Below are 19,526 nucleotides of genomic sequence, written 5' to 3' on the forward strand. Positions count from 1 at the left end.
TCCTCTGTCTGTTGTGGGAGGATGTAGGAACTAACAGAACCTTCTCTGTCTGTTGTGGGAGGATGTAGGTCCTAACAGAACCTTCTCTGTCTGTTGTGGGAGGATGTAGGTCCTAACAGAACCTTCTCTGTCTGTTGTGGGAGGATGTAGGTCCTAACAGAACCTTCTCTGTCTGTTGTGGGAGGATGTAGGAACTAACAGAACCTTCTCTGTCTGTTGTGGGAGGATGTAGGTCCTAACAGAACCTTCTCTGTCTGTTGTGGGAGGATGTAGGTCCTAACAGAACCTTCTCTGTCTGTTGTGTGAGGATGTAGGAACTAACAGAACCTTCTCTGTCTGTTGTGGGAGGATGTAGGTCCTAACAGAACCTTCTCTGTCTGTTGTGGGAGGATGTAGGTCCTAACAGAACCTTCTCTGTCTGTTGTGGGAGGATGTAGGTCCTAACAGAACCTTCTCTGTCTGTTGTGGGAGGATGTAGGTCCTAACAGAACCTTCTCTGTCTGTTGTGTGAGGATGTAGGAACTAACAGAACCTTCTCTGTCTGTTGTGGGAGGATGTAGGAACTAACAGAACCTTCTCTGTCTGTTGTGGGAGGATGTAGGAACTAACAGAACCTTCTCTGTCTGTTGTGGGAGGATGTAGGAACTAACAGAACCTTCTCTGTCTGTTGTGGGAGGATGTAGGTCCTAACAGAACCTTCTCTGTCTGTTGTGGGAGGATGTAGGTCCTAACAGAACCTTCTCTGTCTGTTGTGGGAGGATGTAGGTCCTAACAGAACCTTCTCTGTCTGTTGTGGGAGGATGTAGGAACTAACAGAACCTTCTCTGTCTGTTGTGGGAGGATGTAGGAACTAACAGAACCTTCTCTGTCTGTTGTGGGAGGATGTAGGAACTAACAGAACCTTCTCTGTCTGTTGTGGGAGGATGTAGGAACTAACAGAACCTTCTCTGTCTGTTGTGGGAGGATGTAGGAACTAACAGAACCTTCTCTGTCTGTTGTGGGAGGATGTAGGTCCTAACAGAACCTTCTCTGTCTGTTGTGGGAGGATGTAGGTCCTAACAGAACCTTCTCTGTCTGTTGTGGGAGGATGTAGGTCCTAACAGAACCTTCTCTGTCTGTTGTGGGAGGATGTAGGAACTAACAGAACCTTCTCTGTCTGTTGTGGGAGGATGTAGGAACTAACAGAACCTTCTCTGTCTGTTGTGGGAGGATGTAGGAACTAACAGAACCTTCTCTGTCTGTTGTGGGAGGATGTAGGAACTAACAGAACCTTCTCTGTCTGTTGTGGGAGGATGTAGGAACTAACAGAACCTTCTCAGGGTTCTCTATTTATTTCGTTTTGAAGGTTTCATAATTCTGCTTTACAAAGAAAGAAAAATAGAATCTCATGTATTTTTAAATTCATCATCATCATCATCATCATCATCATCATCGCTCTAAATTGTGTTCTCATTCTGTCTCTCCAGGAGAGACAGAGCATGTTGTTGTTCAATCAGAGTTAAGGAGAGAAGCAGTTGGTTGGTTTGGAGAAAAGGAGAGAAGCAGTTGGTTGGTTTGGAGAAAAGGGGAGAAGCAGTTGGTTGGTTTGGAGAAAAGGGGAGAAGTTTGGCTGCCCCACTGACGCTATGTTCTGTTCTGGACGTCACCGAGCAGAGAAGAGCAGAACAGATTAGAATGGAACAGAACAGATTAGAGCAGAACAGATTAGAATAGAGCAGAGCAGAACAGATTAGAATAGATTAGAATAGAATAGAGCAAAACAGATTAGAATAGAGCAGAATAGAGCAAAACAGATTAGAACAGAGCAGAGCAGAACAAAGCAGAACAGAACAGATTAGACAGAGCAGAGCAGAACAGATTAGAGCAGAACAGAGCAGAACAGATTAGAACAGAGCAGAACAGATTAGAATAGAGCAGAACAGAGCAGAACAGAATAGAGCAGAACAGAGCAGAACAGATTAGAACAGAGCAGAACAGATTAGAATAGAGCAGAGCAGAACAGATTAGAACAAAGCAGAACAGATTAGAGCAGAACATATTAGAATAGAGCAGAACAGAACAGATTAGAGCAGAACAGATTAGATTAGAGCAGAACAGAACAGATTAGAGCAGAACAGATTAGAACAAAGCAGAACAGATTAGAGCAGAACAGATTAGAATAGAGCAGAACAGAACAGATTAGAATAGAGCAGAACAGAACAGATTAGAACAGAACAGATTAGAATAGAGCAGAACAGAGCAGATTAGAACAGAACAGATTAGAATAGAGCAGAACAGAGCAGAACAGATTAGAACAGAACAGATCAGAGCAGAACAGATTAGAACAAAGCAGAACAGATTAGAGCAGAACAGATTAGAATAGAGCAGAACAGAACAGATTAGAGCAGAACAGATTAGAATAGAGCAGGACATAACAGATTAGAGCAGAACAGATTAGAACAAAGCAGAACAGATTAGAGCAGAACAGATTAGAATAGAGCAGAACAGAACAGATTAGAATAGAGCAGAACAGAACAGATTAGAGCAGAACAGATTAGAATAGAGCAGAACGGAACAGATTAGAGCAGAACAGATTAGAATAGAGCAGAACAGAACAGATTAGAGCAGAACAGATTAGAATAGAGCATAACAGAACAGATTAGAACAGATTAGAACATAACATTTTAGAACAGAGAGATCTTTGGGGACAAAGCAGGATGCAGCACTCACAACACTCCTCAGTCTACTACAGTATACTACTGTCACCATATCTCTTCATGGTGGGGATCCAAAAGGGTTGTCCTGTTCTGGTTCCGTTTAGAGAACACTAACAGTTAGTATGACGACCGGCTGGCTGGCTGTCTGATTGGTGCCAGAGTCAGAGTAGCAGTAATGTCCTGGTGTCCTCTCGGGCCAGCTGGTATTATCTCCTGGACCAGGACAGGGCTGTGAGAGAGAGGGTCAGTAGCAGGGGTAGAGAGGGTCTGGAGGGATGTGGGGCGCTGCCTGCTGCAGCCGAAGCTCGCTCATCACTCCTGTCTGCTCCCACCACGGGGGCCTCTGGACCCACAAACACAAACTCTGTGGTACATCCCTCTGTACAGCCACTGCTGCTGCCACTGCCCTCGTCACCTGGAGAGAGGAGACAGACAGACAGACAGACAGACAGACAGACAGACAGACAGACAGACAGACAGACAGACAGACAGACAGACAGACAGAGACACACACACACACACACACAGACACACAGACACACAGACACACACACACACACACAATAAGTGAGGTTCCAAACAGACTCAAAGAACAGATAGTTGACCGTCTGGCATGAAAGATTTCTGGGCCATATCCCTGCCTTGTTGTCCCAGCCAGTGTTATTCAAAGCCCCTAATGATGTCTGTCTCACTTTGCAGGTGGATGTTTATTGTCCTGGAGGCAGAGCTGAGCGATCTCCACAGGACGGTAAAGTCAAAATTGGCAATATATCATTAAAAAATAAATGCTTTTTGGTTGTAATGAGGCAATGCAGACAGAGAAATGTGATATTTCCATACTATGACGTTGAAATAACACTGAAAATTGTTCAATTATCATAATGTCCTTTTAGTGTAAGATAAAAAAAAAAAAATATATTATTTGCATTTCAGCCTGTTCAGGTGGAATTGAGTTTTTAATTTAAAAAAAAAAGTTTTTCACCCCCAGTATGACATCACAATCTGATCTGATTATTCTGACCACATATTTTATTTGCACACGTATCCTCCGACTTTGAAGGGGTAAGCGGGTTTCTAAATAATAGATTTATTTAAAAAACAAAAGTAAATTTCGTTCTTGGTGCTGGACAACGGTCTTCAACAGAGGCTGGAGTATCCAGGTCACGTCCAACAGTCTCCTGAGGGGCAGTCAAGAGTCTCCTCTCTACCATCAGCCCCTCTCCTCTCCACCATCAGGACCACTCCTCTCTACCATCAGCCCCTCTCCTCTCTACCATCAGCCCCTCTCCTCTCTACCATCAGCCCCACTCCTCTCTACCATCAGCCCCTCTCCTCTCTACCATCAGCCCCACTCCTCTCTACCATCAGCCCCTCTCCTCTCTACCATCAGCCCCACTCCTCTCTACTATCAGCCCCTCTCCTCTCTACCATCAACCCCTCTCCTCTCTACCATCAGCCCCTCTCCTCTCTACCATCAGCCCCTCTCCTCTCTACCATCAGCCCCTCTCCTCTCTACCATCAGGACCTCTCCTCTCTACCATCAACCCCTCTGCTCTCTACCATCAGCCCCTCTCCTCTCTACCATCAGCCCCTCTCCTCTCTACCATCAGCCCCTCTCCTCTCTACCATCAACCCCTCTCCTCTCTACCATCAGCCTTTCTCCTCTCTACCATCAGCCCCTCTCCTCTCTACCATCAACCCTCTCCTCTCTACCTGATGGTAGAGAGGAGTAAGACAGTAAGACAGGTCTGGATGATCAGGCCTTGACATCCACCACTTGTCTACAGACTCCGTGGGGTCATACTCCTCAAACAACATGTAGCATCCGCTAGATTTCACTAGGGAGCCAGAGACTCATCACAGGGCTAGATTTCACTAGGGAGCCAGAGACTCATCACAGGGCTAGATTTCACTAGGGAGCCAGAGACTCATCACAGGGCTAGATTTCACTAGGGAGCCAGAGACTCATCACAGGGCTAGATTTCACTAGGGAGCCAGAGACTCATCACAGGGCTAGATTTCACTAGGGAGCCAGAGACTCATCACAGGGCTAGATTTCACTAGGGAGCCAGAGACTCATCACAGGGCTAGATTTCACTAGGGAGCCAGAGACTCATCACAGGGCTAGATTTCACTAGGGAGCCAGAGACTCATCACAGGGCTAGATTTATCTAGGGAGCCAGAGACTCACCACAGGGCTAGATTTCACTAGGGAGCCAGAGACTCACCACAGGGCTAGATTTCATTAGGGAGCCAGAGACTCACCACAGGGCTAGATTTCACTAGGGAGCCAGAGACTCATCACAGGGCTAGATTTATCTAGGGAGCCAGAGACTCATCACAGGGCTCAATCCCAGTCCCATATTTAGACAGTGTGTCATATAGCCTGATTTAGACAGTGTGTCATATAGACAGTGTGTCATATAGCCTGATTTAGACAGTGTGTTATATAGACAGTGTGTTATATAGACTGAGCCCTATTCCCTATGGGCCCTGGTAGTGCACTACAGAGAGATTAGAGCCCTATTCCCTATGGTCCCTGTTCAAGGTAGTGCACTACAGAGAGAATAGAGCCCTATTCCCTATGGGCCCTGGTCAAGGTAGTGCACTACAGAGAGAACAGGGTACCGTTTGGAACACAATGCGGCTGACTTACTGGAGTCCTGAAAGAAGATGTCGTTGCCGTTGTAGGCGTTTCTCAGCTTGTTGGTCATCACTCTGAGTGTCATGATCTGTTGGCGAATCAGAGTGTCCGGTCTAGTGATGTCCACCGCCACCTCTGGGTTGTTCAGCTGGTTGGTGAGGCCGTCCTTTACCACCTCAGGAAAATACCTGGGAGGATTACAACAACGGCAGTTTAAACGTGTCTGAGGAAGACATATTAAAAGACAATCACATTTCATTTGGCAGGAAATGATTAAATTCTCTGGATCGTGTGGAGAATTCTCCAGCATTCAGAGAGCAGCTGTCAGTGGTCCTGAGGAGGTTCTCCATCATTCCGAGAGCAGCTGTCAGTGGTCCTGAAGAGGTTCTCCATCATTCAGAGAGCAGCTGTCAGTGGTCCTGAAGAGGTTCTCCATCATTCAGAGAGCAGCTGTCAGTGGTCCTGAAGAGGTTCTCCATCACTCAGAGAGCAGCTGTCAGTGGTCCTGAAGAGGTTCTCCATCACTCAGAGAGCAGCTGTCAGTGGTCAAATAAGAGGTTTGTGGTCCTGAAGAGGTTCTCCATCACTAAGAGAGCAGCTGTCAGTGGTCCTGAAGAGGTTCTCCATCATTCAGAGAGCAGCTGTCAGTGGTCCTGAAGAGGTTCTCCATCATTCAGAGAGCAGCTGTCAGTGGTCCTGAAGAGGTTCTCCATTACTCAGAGAGCAGCTGTCAGTGGTCCTGAAGAGGTTCTCTGCAACTGTGTTAGTCCCTCTCTTCCTGATCCAGTCCTCTACAGTTCTACTGGGTCCTCTCTCCCTGATCCAGTCCTCTACAGTCCTACTGGGTCCTCTCTTCCTGATCCAGTCCTCTACAGTTCTACTGGGTCCTCTCTTCCTGATCCAGTCCTCTACAGTTCTGCTGGGTCCTCTCTCCCTGATCCAGTCCTCTACAGTTCTGCTGGGTCCTCTCTCCCTGATCCAGTCCTCTACAGTTCTGCTGGGTTCTCTCTCCCTGATCCAGTCCTCTACAGTTCTGCTGGGTCCTCTCTCCCTGATCCAGTCCTATACAGTTCTGCTGGGTCCTCTCTCCCTGATCCAGTCCCCTACAGTTCGACTGGGTCCTCTCTCCCTGATCCAGTCCTCTACAGTTCTACTGGGTCCTCTCTTCCTGATCCAGTCCTCTACAGTTCTACTGGGTCCTCTCTCCCTGATCCAGTCCTCTACAGTTCTACTGGGTCCTCTCTCCCTAATCCAGTCCTCTACAGTTCTACTGGGTCCTCTCTCCCTGATCCAGTCCTCTACAGTTCTGCTGGGTCCTCCCTCCCTGATCCAGTCCTCTCCAGATCTAACAGACAGACAGACAGACAGACAGACAGACTCTCTCTGGCTCAGTATTCAGTATTAGAGAAATGCGGCAGATGTCCATGTAGCAGGAATTTGTGCTGTGGTGACCAGGGACTGTGCTGTGGTGACCATGGACTGTGATGTGGTGACCAGGGACTGTGGTGACCAGGGACTGTGCTGTGCTGACCAGGGACTGTGATGTGGTGACCAGGGGCTGTGCTGTGGTGACCAGGGACTGTGATGTGGTGACCAGGGACTGTGCTGTGGTGACCAGGGACTGTGCTGTGGTGACCAGGGACTGTGCTGTGGTGACCAGGGACTGTGATTTGGTGACCAGGGACTGTGCTGTGGTGACCAGGGACTGTGCTGTGGTGACCAGGGACTGTGATGTGGTGACCAGCGACTGTGATGTGGTGACCAGGGACTGTGCTGTGGTGACCAGGGACTGTGCTGTGGTGACCAGGGACTGTGCTGTGCTGACCAGGGACTGTGATGTGGTAACCAGGGAATGTGCTGTGGTGACCGTGCTGTGTTGACCAGGGACTGTGCTGTGGTGACCAGGGACTGTGCTGTGGTGACCAGGGACTGTGCTGTGCTGACCAGGGACTGTGATGTGCTGACCAGGGACTGTGATGTGGTGACCAGGGACTGTGCTGTGGTGACCAGGGACTGTGCTGTGTTGACCAGGGACTGTGCTGTGGTGACCAGTGACTGTGGTGACCAGGGACCGTGCTGTGGTGACCAGGGACTGTGCTGTTGTGACCAGGGACTGTGCTGTGGTGACCAGGGACTGTGCTGTGGTGACCAGGGACTGTGCTGTGCTGACCAGGGACTGTGCTGTGCTGACCAGGGACTGTGCTGTGCTGACCTGGGACTGTGATGTGGTGACCAGGGACTGTGATGTGGTGACCAGCAACTGTGATGTGGTGACCAGGGACTGTGCTGTGGTGACCAGGGACTGTGCTGTGGTGACAAGGGACTGTGCTGTGCTGACCAGGGACTGTGATGTGGTGACCAGGGACTGTGCTGTGGTGACCAGGGACTGTGCTGTGTTGACCAGGGACTGTGCTGTGGTGACCAGTGACTGTGGTGACCAGGGACTGTGCTGTGCTAACCAGGGACTGTGATGTGGTGACCAGGGACTGTGCTGTGGTGACCAGGGACTGTGATGTGGTGACCAGTGACTGTGCTGACCAGGGACTGTGCTGTGGTGACCAGGGACTGTGCTGTTGTGACCAGGGACTGTGATGTGGTGACCAGGGACTGTGAAGTGGTGACCAGGGACTGTGCTGTGGTGACCAGGGACTGTGATTTGGTGACCAGGGACTGTGCTGTGGTGACCAGGGACTGTGCTGTGGTGACCAGGGACTGTGCTGTGGTGACCAGGGACTGTGATGTGGTGACCAGGGACTATGCTGTGGTGACCAGGGACTGTGCTGTGGTGACCAGCGACTGTGATGTGGTGACCAGGAACTGTAATGTGTTGACCAGGGACTGTGCTGTGCTGACCAGGGACTGTGCTGTGCTGACCAGGGACTGTGATGTGGTGACCAGGGACTGTGCTGTGGTGACCAGGGACTGTGCTGTGCTGACCAGGGACTGTGCTGTGCTGACCAGGGACTGTGCTGTGCTGACCTGGGACTGTGATGTGGTGACCAGGGACTGTGCTGTGGTGACCAGGGACTGTGCTGTGGTGACCAGTGACTGTGGTGACCAGGGACTGTGCTGTGCTGACCAGGGACTGTGATGTGGTGACCAGGGACTGTGCTGTGGTGACCAGGGACTGTGCTGTTGTGACCAGGGACTGTGCTGTTGTGAGCAGGGACTGTGCTGTTGTGACCAGGGACTGTGATGTGGTGACCAGGGACTGTGATGTGGTGACCAGGGACTGTGCTGTGGTGACCAGGGACTGTGATTTGGTGACCAGGGACTGTGCTGTGGTGACCAGGGACTGTGCTGTGGTGACCAGGGACAGTGCTGTGGTGACCAGGGACTGTGGTGACCAGGGACTGTGCTGTGCTGACCAGGGACTGTGATGTGGTGACCAGGGACTGTGCTGTGGTGACCAGGGACTGTGATGTGGTGACCAGTGACTGTGATGTGGTGACCAGGGACTGTGCTGTTGTGACCAGGGACTGTGCTGTGGTGACCAGGGCCTGTGATGTGGTGACCAGGGACTGTGCTGTGGTGACCAGGGACTGTGATTTGGTGACCAGGGACTGTGCTGTGGTGACCAGGGACTGTGCCGTGGTGACCAGGGACTGTGATGTGGTGACCAGGGACTATGCTGTGGTGACCAGGGACTGTGCTGTGCTGACCAGGGTCTGTGCTGTGGTGACCAGGAACTGTGCTGTGTTGACCAGGGACTGTGCTGTGGTGACCAGGGACTGTGCTCTGGTGACCAGGGACTGTGCTGTGGTGACCAGGGACTGTGCTGTGGTGACCAGTGACTGTGCTGACCAGGGACTGTGCTGTGGTGACCAGGGACTGTGCTGTTATGACCAGGGACTGTGATTTGTTTACCAGGGACTGTGATGTGGTGACCAGGGACTATGCTGTGGTGACCAGGGACTGTGCTGTGCTGACCAGGGTCTGTGCTGTGGTGACCAGGAACTGTGCTGTGTTGACCAGGGACTGTGCTGTGTTGACCAGGAACTGTGCTGTGTTGACCAGGGACTGTGCTGTGGTGACCAGGAACTGTGCTGTGTTGACCAGGGACTGTGCTGTGTTGACCAGGAACTGTGCTGTGTTGACCAGGGACTGTGCTGTGGTGACCAGGGACTGTGCTGTGGTGACCAGGGACTGTGCTGTTGTGACCAGGGACTGTGCTGTTGTGACCAGGGACTGTGCTGTGGTGACCAGGAACTGTGATGTGTGAGGCCAAAAATGCCTCGACTAACTGGGGGGGGGGTGAGAGATAAGGTGGTTCTGGCTTTCATTCCAAGCAGTTATAAACACGTCAGTGTACAGTAATATATGAGAACATCTCACCATATCCATAAAGAGATTGACAGGTAAACAGTATGTCTGCCTTATCTGGCCTTGGCTGTAGTACTGGTTCTCTCTTGTCCTGTACCAAGGACCATAGTACCATAGATCTGGACCAGCTGAGGGTCTCCAGCACTGTTCAGACCTCATCAGACTAGTTGTAGGACTAGTTAGTTTAGTTATATTGGATGACTGAGGGTCTTCAGCACTGTTCCGACCTCATCAGATTAGTTGTAGGACTAGTTAGTGTAGTTATATTGGATGACTGAGGGTCTCCAGCACTGTTCAGACCTAGTTACCATAGTTATTGTAGTTCTACAGGTGGATGAGCTGAGGGTCTCCAACACTGTTCAGACGTCCTCAGGCTAGTTGTAGGACTAGTTAGTGTAGTTCTACAGGTGCGTGATCTGAACACCTCTCACCTGGCCTTGGCGTGACTGTTCCAACACTGTTCAGACCTCCTCAGGCTAGTTGTAGGACTAGTTAGTGTAGTTCTACAGGTGCGTGATCTGAACACCTCTCACCTGGCCTTGGCGTGACTGTTCCAGCACTGTTCAGACCTCATCAAATTAGTTGTAGGACTAGTTAGTGTAGTTCTACAGGTGCGTGATCTGAACACCTCTCACCTGGCCTTGGCGTGACTGTTCAGACCTCATCAGACTAGTTGTAGGACTAGTTAGTGTAGTTCTACAGGTGCGTGATCTGAACACCTCTCACCTGGCCTTGGCGTGACTGTTCCAGCACTGTTCAGACCTCATCAGATTAGTTGTAGGACTAGTTAGTGTAGCTCTACAGGTGCGTGATCTGAACACCTCTCACCTGGCCTTGGCGTGACTGTTCAGACCTCATCAGACTAGTTGTAGGACTAGTTAGTGTAGTTCTACAGGTGCGTGATCTGAACACCTCTCACCTGGCCTTGGCGTGACTGTTCCAGCACTGTTCAGACCTCATCAGATTAGTTGTAGGACTAGTTAGTGTAGCTCTACAGGTGCGTGATCTGAACACCTCTCACCTGGCCTTGGCGTGACTGTTCCAACACTGCTCTTCATCTGACTCGGTCAACTTGTCTTTAATACAGATCTCATCTGGCAGGTTGGACCAGAACTTTTTGGACTGCTTCAGCTTCTTCTTAATGTCTAGCACCTGCAGGAGAGGAGGGAGAGAGTAACATGGGAATGGGGTTCAAACATCCTGCTCACTTTCCCCCAAATCCACACGTTTTTCCAGACATCGCTGTTGAAATATTCCGGGAATCAGGAGGGATTAAACAGGAAATCTGGAATCCTCCAACCAGAGGGGTGAAACTACGACTGAAGCGAGATCTATTGAGGGGTTTTCTAAAACTAGCCTGTTTCAGTTAGCTTCACATTTCAGCTCAGGCTTCATCCCCGTACTAAGACGATGGATACTGCTCTTCCGCCTGTCGCTAACTCTAGCAGGTTTGTAACTGCGCATGCATGTTGCACGTGGCTAATCGAATGCCTTAACTCTTCATTGAGACAGTGCTGAAACATACATGCAAAGGGGCGAGACAGTGCCACGTTTGAATTTGTGCCAAAGTTAAAAATTAAAGAAAAGTTATATTTCAAATTCAGCAGGTTATGGTGTGAAATTAGTCTTTTAGAAGTGGTCGTCTTTAATGACATATCGTTAATGTTGTCTTTATCTAATGACATATCGTTAATGACCTCTTTATCTAATGACGTATCGTTAATGTTGTCTTTATCTAATGACATATCGTTAATGTCCTCTTTATCTAATGACGTATCGTTAATGACCTCTTTATCTAATGACGTATCGTTAATGACCTCTTTATCTAATGACGTATCGTTAATGACCTCTTTATCTAATGAAGTATCGTTAATGTTGTCTTTATCTAATGACATATCGTTAATGTTGTCTTTATCTAATGACGTATCGTTAATGTTGTCTTTATCTAATGACGTATCGTTAATGACCTCTTTATCTAATGACGTATCGTTAATGACCTCTTTATCTAATGACGTATCGTTAATGTTGTCTTTATCTAATGACGTATCGTTAATGACCTCTTTATCTAATGATGTATCGTTAATGTTGTCTTTATCTAATGACGTATCGTTAATGCCCGCTTTATCTAATGACGTATCGTTAATGACCTCTTTATCTAATGACGTATCGTTAATGACCTCTTTATCTTACGAGGTATCGTCAATGACCTCTTTATCTAATGACGTATCGTTAATGACCTCTTTATCTAATGACGTATCGATAATGACCTCTTTATCTAATGACGCATAGTTAATGACCTCTTTATCTAATGACGTATAGTTAATGACCTCTTTATCTAATGACGTATCGTTAATGACCTCTTTATCTAATGACGTATCGTTAATGTTGTCTTTATCTAATGACGTATCGTTAATGTTGTCATTATCTAATGACGTATCGTTAATGACCTCTTTATCTAATGACGTATCGTTAATGACCTCTTTATCTAATGACGTATCGTTAATGAACCTCTTTATCTAATGACGTATCGTTAATGTTGTCTTTATCTAATGATGTATCGTTAATGTTGTCTTTATCTAATGACGTATCGTTAATGACCTCTTTATCTAATGACGTATCGTTAATGACCTCTTTATCTAATGATGTATCGTTAATGTTGTCTTTATCTAATGATGTATCGTTAATGTTGTCTTTATCTAATGACGTATCGTTAATGTTGTCTTTATCTAATGATGTATCGTTAATGTTGTCTTTATCTAATGACGTATCGTTAATGACCTCTTTATCTAATGACGTATCGTTAATGACCTCTTTATCTAATGACGTATCGTTAATGAACCTCTTTATCTAATGACGTATCGTTAATGTTGTCTTTATCTAATGATGTATCGTTAATGTTGTCTTTATCTAATGGCGTATCGTTAATAACCTCTTTATCTAATGACGTCTCGTTAATGACCTCTTTATCTAATGATGTATCGTTAATGTTGTCTTTATCTAATGACGTATCGTTAATGTTGTCTTTATCTAATGATGTATCGTTAATGTTGTCTTTATCTAATGACGTATCGTTAATGACCTCTTTATCTAATGACGTATCGCTAATGTCCTCTTTATCTAATGACGTATCGTTAATGACCTCTTTATCTAATGACGCATCGTTAATGACCTCTTTATCTAATGACGTATCGTTAATGCCATCTTTATCTAATGACGCATAGTTAATGCCATCTTTATCTAATGACGTATCGTTAATGTTGTCTTTATCTAATGACGTATCGTTAATGACGTATCGTTAATGACCTCTTTATCTAATGACGTATCGTTAATGACCTCTTTATCTAATGACGTATCGTTAATGACCTCTTTATCTAATGACGTATCGTTAATGACCTCTTTATCTAGTGACGTATCGTTAATGACCTCTTTATCTAGTGACGTATCGTTAATGACCTCTTTATCTAATGACGTATCGTTAATGACCTCTTTATCTAATGACGTATCGTTAATGACCTCTTCGGTGTGCCGATCAACGCACAAGAACCTTTGTACCACTCCTATCCATACAATTAAGTCATACACCAATTTTACTGTAGGTGAAGCTGGGCTCCAAAGTGGCGCAGCTGGCTAAGGCACTGCATCTCAGTGCAAGAGGTGACATTACTGTCCCTGGTTCGAAATCGAGGCTGAATCACATTGGGAGTCCAATAGGTTGGTGCACAATTGGCCCAGCATCGTCTGGGTTTTGCCGGGGGAGGCCGTCATTGTAAATAAGTATTTGTTCAACCTTTATTTGTTAAAACAAGGTTGAATAGAAAAATAAATAAATAAATATTTTTTAAAGTTTCAAATGGATTCTGTCAATGTGGAATGTCAAAGGTATTTCATTTTTTATTTATTTTTTTTACATAAAAACGAATTTTTAAATAATAAAATATTTAATCAGTCGTCTTCCTCAAATGAAGGGAATAAAGACGTAATGGTTGCGAGGTGATGTGATTTGATTGGTCAAAAGGATGACAAGATGGAGGACACCAACTACAGCAAACACAAACCAGTACAGTAGGGATGATCTGAAATACAAGCAAGAAAATCTACACAGAGGAATCTTAAACAGGATTTAGGATTTAGACGAATCCTAAACACTTAAACAGCACAAAGAACTTTATCTGCAAAAAAAATGTGTTTCTTCATTTTATTTCCTTACTTATAGTCAACGTAATTTGGCAACAGAAGACAGACAGACTGATGTTTATCAGATCAGCTCTGATCAGCTCTGGGTGGTGCCTACGTTCTGACGTGTCCCTGAGGAGATCGGAGGCCAGATTATGTTCTGACGTGTCCCTGAGGAGATCGGAGGCCAGATTACGTTCTGACGTGTCCCTGAGGAGATCGGAGGCCAGATTACGTTCTGACGTGTCCCTGAGGAGATCGGAGGCCAGATTACGTTCTGACGTGTCCCTGAGGAGATCGGAGGCCAGATTACGTTCTGACGTGTCCCTGAGGAGATCGGAGGCCAGATTACGTTCTGACGTGTCCCTGAGGAGTTCGGAGGCCAGATTACGTTCTGACGTGTCCCTGAGGAGATCGGAGGCCAGATTACGTTCTAACGTGTCCCTGAGGAGATCGGAGGCCAGATTACGTTCTGACGTGTCCCTGAGGAGATCGGAGGCCAGATTACGTTCTGACGTGTCCCTGAGGAGATCGGAGGCCAGATTACGTTCTGACGTGTCCCTGAGGAAATCTGACGCCAGATTATGTTCTGACGTGTCCCTGAGGAGATCTGAGGCCAGATTACGTTCTGACGTGTCCCTGAGGAGATCTGAGGCCAGATTACGTTCTGACGTGTCCCTGAGATCTGACACCAGATTACGTTCTGACGTGTCCCTGAGGAGATCTGACACCAGATTACGTTCTGACGTGTCCCTGAGGAGATCTGACACCAGATTACGTTCTGACGTGTCCCTGAGGAGATCTGACACCAGATTACGTTCTGACGTGTCCCTGAGGAGATCTGACACCAGATTACGGTCAGCCTGCGGTAATGCCTACGTTCTGACGTGTCCCTGAGGAAATCTGACGCCAGATTATGTTCTGACGTGTCCCTGAGGAGATCTGAGGCCAGATTACGTTCTGACGTGTCCCTGAGGAGATCTGAGGCCAGATTACGTTCTGACGTGTCCCTGAGGAGATCTGACACCAGATTACATTTTGACGTGTCCCTGAGGAGATCTGACTCCAGATTATGTTCTGACGTGTCCCTGAGGAGATCTGACACCAGATTACGTTCTGACGTGTCCCTGAGGAGATCTGACACCAGATTACATTTTGACGTGTCCCTGAGGAGATCTGACTCCAGATTACCTTCTGACGTGTCCCTGAGGAGATATGACGCAAAATTATGTTCTGACGTGTCCCTGAGGAGATCTGAGGCCAGATTACGTTCTGACGTGTCCCTGAGTAGATCTGAGGCCAGATTACGGTCAGCCTGCGGTGATGCCTACGTTCTGACGTGTCCCTGAGGAGATCTGACACCAGATTACATTTTGACGTGTCCCTGAGGAGATCTGACTCCAGATTATGTTCTGACGTGTCCCTGAGGAGATCTGACACCAGATTACGTTCTGACGTGTCCCTGAGGAGATCTGACACCAGATTACGTTCTGACGTGTCCCTGAGGAGATCTGACATCCAGATTACGTTCTGACGTGTCCCTGAGGAGATCTGACACCAGATTACATTTTGACGTGTCCCTGAGGAGATCTGACTCCAGATTACCTTCTGACATGTCCCTGAGGAGATCTGACGACAGATTACATTTTGACGTGTCCCTGAGGAGATCTGACTCCAGATTACCTTCTGACGTGTCCCTGAGGAGATCTGACACCAGATTATGTTCTGACGTGTCCCTGAGGAGATCTGAGGCCAGATTACGTTCTGACATGTCCCTGAGTAGATCTGAGGCCAGATTACGGTCAGCCTGCGGTGATGCCTACGTTCTGACGTGTCCCTGAGGAGATCTGACACCAGATTACATTTTGACGTGTCCCTGAGGAGATCTGACTCCAGATTATGTTCTGACGTGTCCCTGAGGAGATCTGACACCAGATTACGTTCTGACGTGTCCCTGAGGAGATCTGACACCAGATTACGTTCTGACGTGTCCCTGAGGAGATCTGACATCCAGATTACGTTCTGACGTGTCCCTGAGGAGATCTGACACCAGATTACATTTTGACGTGTCCCTGAGGAGATCTGACTCCAGATTACCTTCTGACGTGTCCCTGAGGAGATCTGACGCCAGATTACATTTTGACGTGTCCCTGAGGAGATCTGACTCCAGATTACCTTCTGACGTGTCCCTGAGGAGATCTGACGCCAGATTATGTTCTGACGTGTCCCTGAAGAGATCTGAGGCCAGATTACGTTCTGACGTGTCCCTGAGTAGATCTGAGGCCAGATTACGGTCAGCCTGCGGTGATGCCTACGTTCTGACGTGTCCCTGAGGAGATCTGACACCAGATTACATTTTGACGTGTCCCTGAGGAGATCTGACTCCAGATTATGTTCTGACGTGTCCCTGAGGAGATCTGACACCAGATTTCGTTCTGACGTGTCCCTGAGGAGATCTGACACCAGATTACGTTCTGACGTGTCCCTGAGGAGATCTGACATCCAGATTACGTTCTGACGTGTCCCTGAGGAGATCTGACACCAGATTACGGTCAGCCTGCGGTGATGCCTACGTTTTGACGTGTCCCTGAGATCTGACACCAGATTACGTTCTGACGTGTCCCTGAGGAGATCTGAGGCCAGATTACATTCTGACGTGTCCCTGAGGAGATCTGACACCAGATTACATTTTGACGTGTCCCTGAGGAGATCTGACTCCAGATTATGTTCTGACGTGTCCCTGAGGAGATCTGACACCAGATTACATTTTGACGTGTCCCTGAGGAGATCTGACTCCAGATTACCTTCTGACGTGTCCCTGAGGAGATCTGACGCCAGATTATGTTCTGACAAGTCCCTGAGGAGATCTGAGGCCAGATTACGTTCTGACGTGTCCCTGAGGAGATCTGAGGCCAGATTACGGTCAGCCTGCGGTGATGCCTACGTTCTGACGTGTCCCTGAGGAGATCTGACACCAGATTACATTTTGACGTGTCCCTGAGGAGATCTGACTCCAGATTATGTTCTGACGTGTCCCTGAGGAGATCTGACACCAGATTACATTTTGACGTGTCCCTGAGGAGATCTGACTCCAGATTACCTTCTGACGTGTTCCTGAGGAGATCTGACGCCAGATTATGTTCTGACGTGTCCCTGAGGAGATCTGAGGCCAGATTACGTTCTGACGTGTCCCTGAGGAGATCTGAGGCCAGATTACGGTCAGCCTGCGGTGATGCCTACGTTCTGACGTGTCCCTGAGGAGATCTGACACCAGATTACATTTTGACGTGTCCCTGAGGAGATCTGACTCCAGATTACGTTCTGACGTGTCCCTGAGGAGATCTGACACCAGATTACATTTTGACGTGTCCCTGAGGAGATCTGACTCCAGATTACCTTCTGATGTGTCCCTGAGGAGATCTGACGCCAGATTATGTTCTGACGTGTCCCTGAGGAGATCTGAGGCCAGATTACGTTCTGACGTGTCCCTGAGGAGATCTGAGGCCAGATTACGGTCAGCCTGCGGTGATGCCTACGTTCTGACGTGTCCCTGAGGAGTTCTGACACCAGATTACATTTTGACGTGTCCCTGAGGAGATCTGACTCCAGATTACGTTCTGACGTGTCCCTGAGGAGATCTGACACCAGATTACGTTCTGACGTGTCCCTGAGGAGATTTTACACCAGATTACGGTCAGCCTGCGGTGATGCCTACGTTCTGACGTGTCCCTGAGGAGATCTGACACCAGATTCCGGTCAGCCTGCGGTGATGCCTATGTTCTGACGTGTCCCTGAAGAGATCTGACGTGTCCCTGAGGAGATCTGAAGCCAGATTACGGTCAGCCTGCGGTGATGCCTACGTTCTGACGTGTCCCTGAGGAGATCTGACACCAGATTACGGTCAGCCTGCGGTATCACTTCACCTCCTCGCTGGTTCAACACGTAATACGACGCGCCACAGAACACTAACAGACTGATGCTTATCAGCTCAGTTGAGCCCTGCCTGGGTATTGTTCTGATTACAGTCAGATTACAGCCAGCCTGTGGTATCTGCCTGCTGTGTTTAATACTGTGTTCTATTATAGTCAGACCCAGCTGGAGATCGCGTCACATCAAAAGCTAACGACAGAAGCGGGACACGTCTGAGGACTATGTTTCACACATCCTCATGTGCTACAAACACACCAAAATAACCCTTCATCATCTAGCTGGATGGTCTTCATCATCTAGCTGGATGGTCTTCATCATCTAGCTGGATGGTCTTCATCATCTAGCTGGATGGTCTTCATCATCTAGATGGATGGAACTGATGCATCAGTCTGCATCTGCATGCTGACACTTTGCTGGAGACTACAGGACTGATGCTGACAATCTGCTGGAGACTACAGGACTGATGCTGGCACTGCTGGAGACTACAGGATTGATGCTGGATGCTGACACTCTGCTGGAGACTACAGGACTGATGCTGGCACTGCTGGAGACTACAGGACTGATGCTGGCACTCTGCTGGAGACTACAGGACTGATGCTGGCACTGCTGGAGACTACAGGACTGATGCTGGATGCTGACACTGCTGGAGACTACAGGACTGTTGCTGCCACTGCTGGAGACTACAGGACTGATGCTGGCACTGCTGGAGACTACAGGACTGATGCTTGCACTGCTGGATACTGCAGGACTGATGCTGGATGCTGACACTGCTGGAGACTACAGGACTGATGCTGACACTCTGCTGGAGACTACAGGACTGATGCTGGATGCTGACACTCTGATGGAGACTTCAGGACTGATGCTGACACTCTGCTGGAGACTACAGGACTGATGCTGACACTCTGCTGGAGACTACAGGACTGATGCTGGCACTCTGCTGGAGACTACAGGACTAATGCTGACACTCTGCTGGAGACTACAGGACTGATGCTGACAATCTTCTGGAGACTACAGGACTGATGCTGACACTCTGCTGGAGACTACAGGACTGATGCTGGATGCTGACACTCTGCTGGAGACTACAGGTCTGATGCTGACACTCTGCTGGAGACTACAGGACTGATGCTGACACTCTGCTGGAGACTACAGGACTGATGCTGACAATCTGCTGGAGACTACAGGACTGATGCTGGCACTGCTGGAGACTACAGGATTGATGCTGGATGCTGACACTCTGCTGGAGACTACAGGACTGATGCTGGCACTGCTGGAGACTACAGGACTGATGCTGGCACTCTGCTGGAGACTACAGGACTGATGCTGGCACTGCTGGAGACTACAGGACTGATGCTGGATGCTGACACTGCTGGAGACTACAGGACTGTTGCTGCCACTGCTGGAGACTACAGGACTGATGCTGGCACTGCTGGAGACTACAGGACTGATGCTTGCACTGCTGGAGACTACAGGACTGATGATGGATGCTGACACTGCTGGAGCCTACAGGACTGATGCTGACACTCTGCTGGAGACTACAGGACTGATGCTGGATGCTGACACTCTGCTGGAGACTTCAGGACTGATGCTGACACTCTGCTGGAGACTACAGGACTGATGCTGACACTCTGCTGGAGACTACAGGACTGATGCTGGCACTCTTCTGGAGACTACAGGACTAATGCTGACACTCTGCTGGAGACTACAGGACTGATGCTGACACTCTTCTGGAGACTACAGGACTGATGCTGACACTCTGCTGG

The 19,526-nt window shown here is 48.2% G+C and overlaps 1 protein-coding gene across 2 annotated transcripts in view; it reads right to left on the reverse strand.

The window, feature by feature from the left end:
- Window positions 1-1,328: 1,328 nt before the first annotated feature.
- LOC139412849 (glypican 6a) overlaps window positions 1,329-19,526 on the reverse strand; it is a 601,441-nt gene continuing 583,243 nt past the window's right edge. Inside the window, exons 7-9 of one of the 2 annotated variants that reach the window (XM_071159596.1) lie at window positions 10,685-10,815; window positions 5,353-5,528; window positions 1,329-3,111 (exon numbers count right to left, since the gene is read on the reverse strand). In XM_071159596.1, the coding sequence (XP_071015697.1) occupies window positions 2,903-3,111; window positions 5,353-5,528; window positions 10,685-10,815 (516 nt within the window). In that variant the 3' untranslated portion in view covers window positions 1,329-2,902. The remainder of the gene's footprint in view (window positions 3,112-5,352; window positions 5,529-10,684; window positions 10,816-19,526) is intronic. The other variant, XM_071159595.1, reaches the window with a different exon arrangement.

This window comes from Oncorhynchus clarkii, chromosome 7, assembly GCF_045791955.1.
Source record: "Oncorhynchus clarkii lewisi isolate Uvic-CL-2024 chromosome 7, UVic_Ocla_1.0, whole genome shotgun sequence".
In the NCBI taxonomy this organism is placed as follows: Eukaryota; Metazoa; Chordata; class Actinopteri; order Salmoniformes; family Salmonidae; genus Oncorhynchus; species Oncorhynchus clarkii.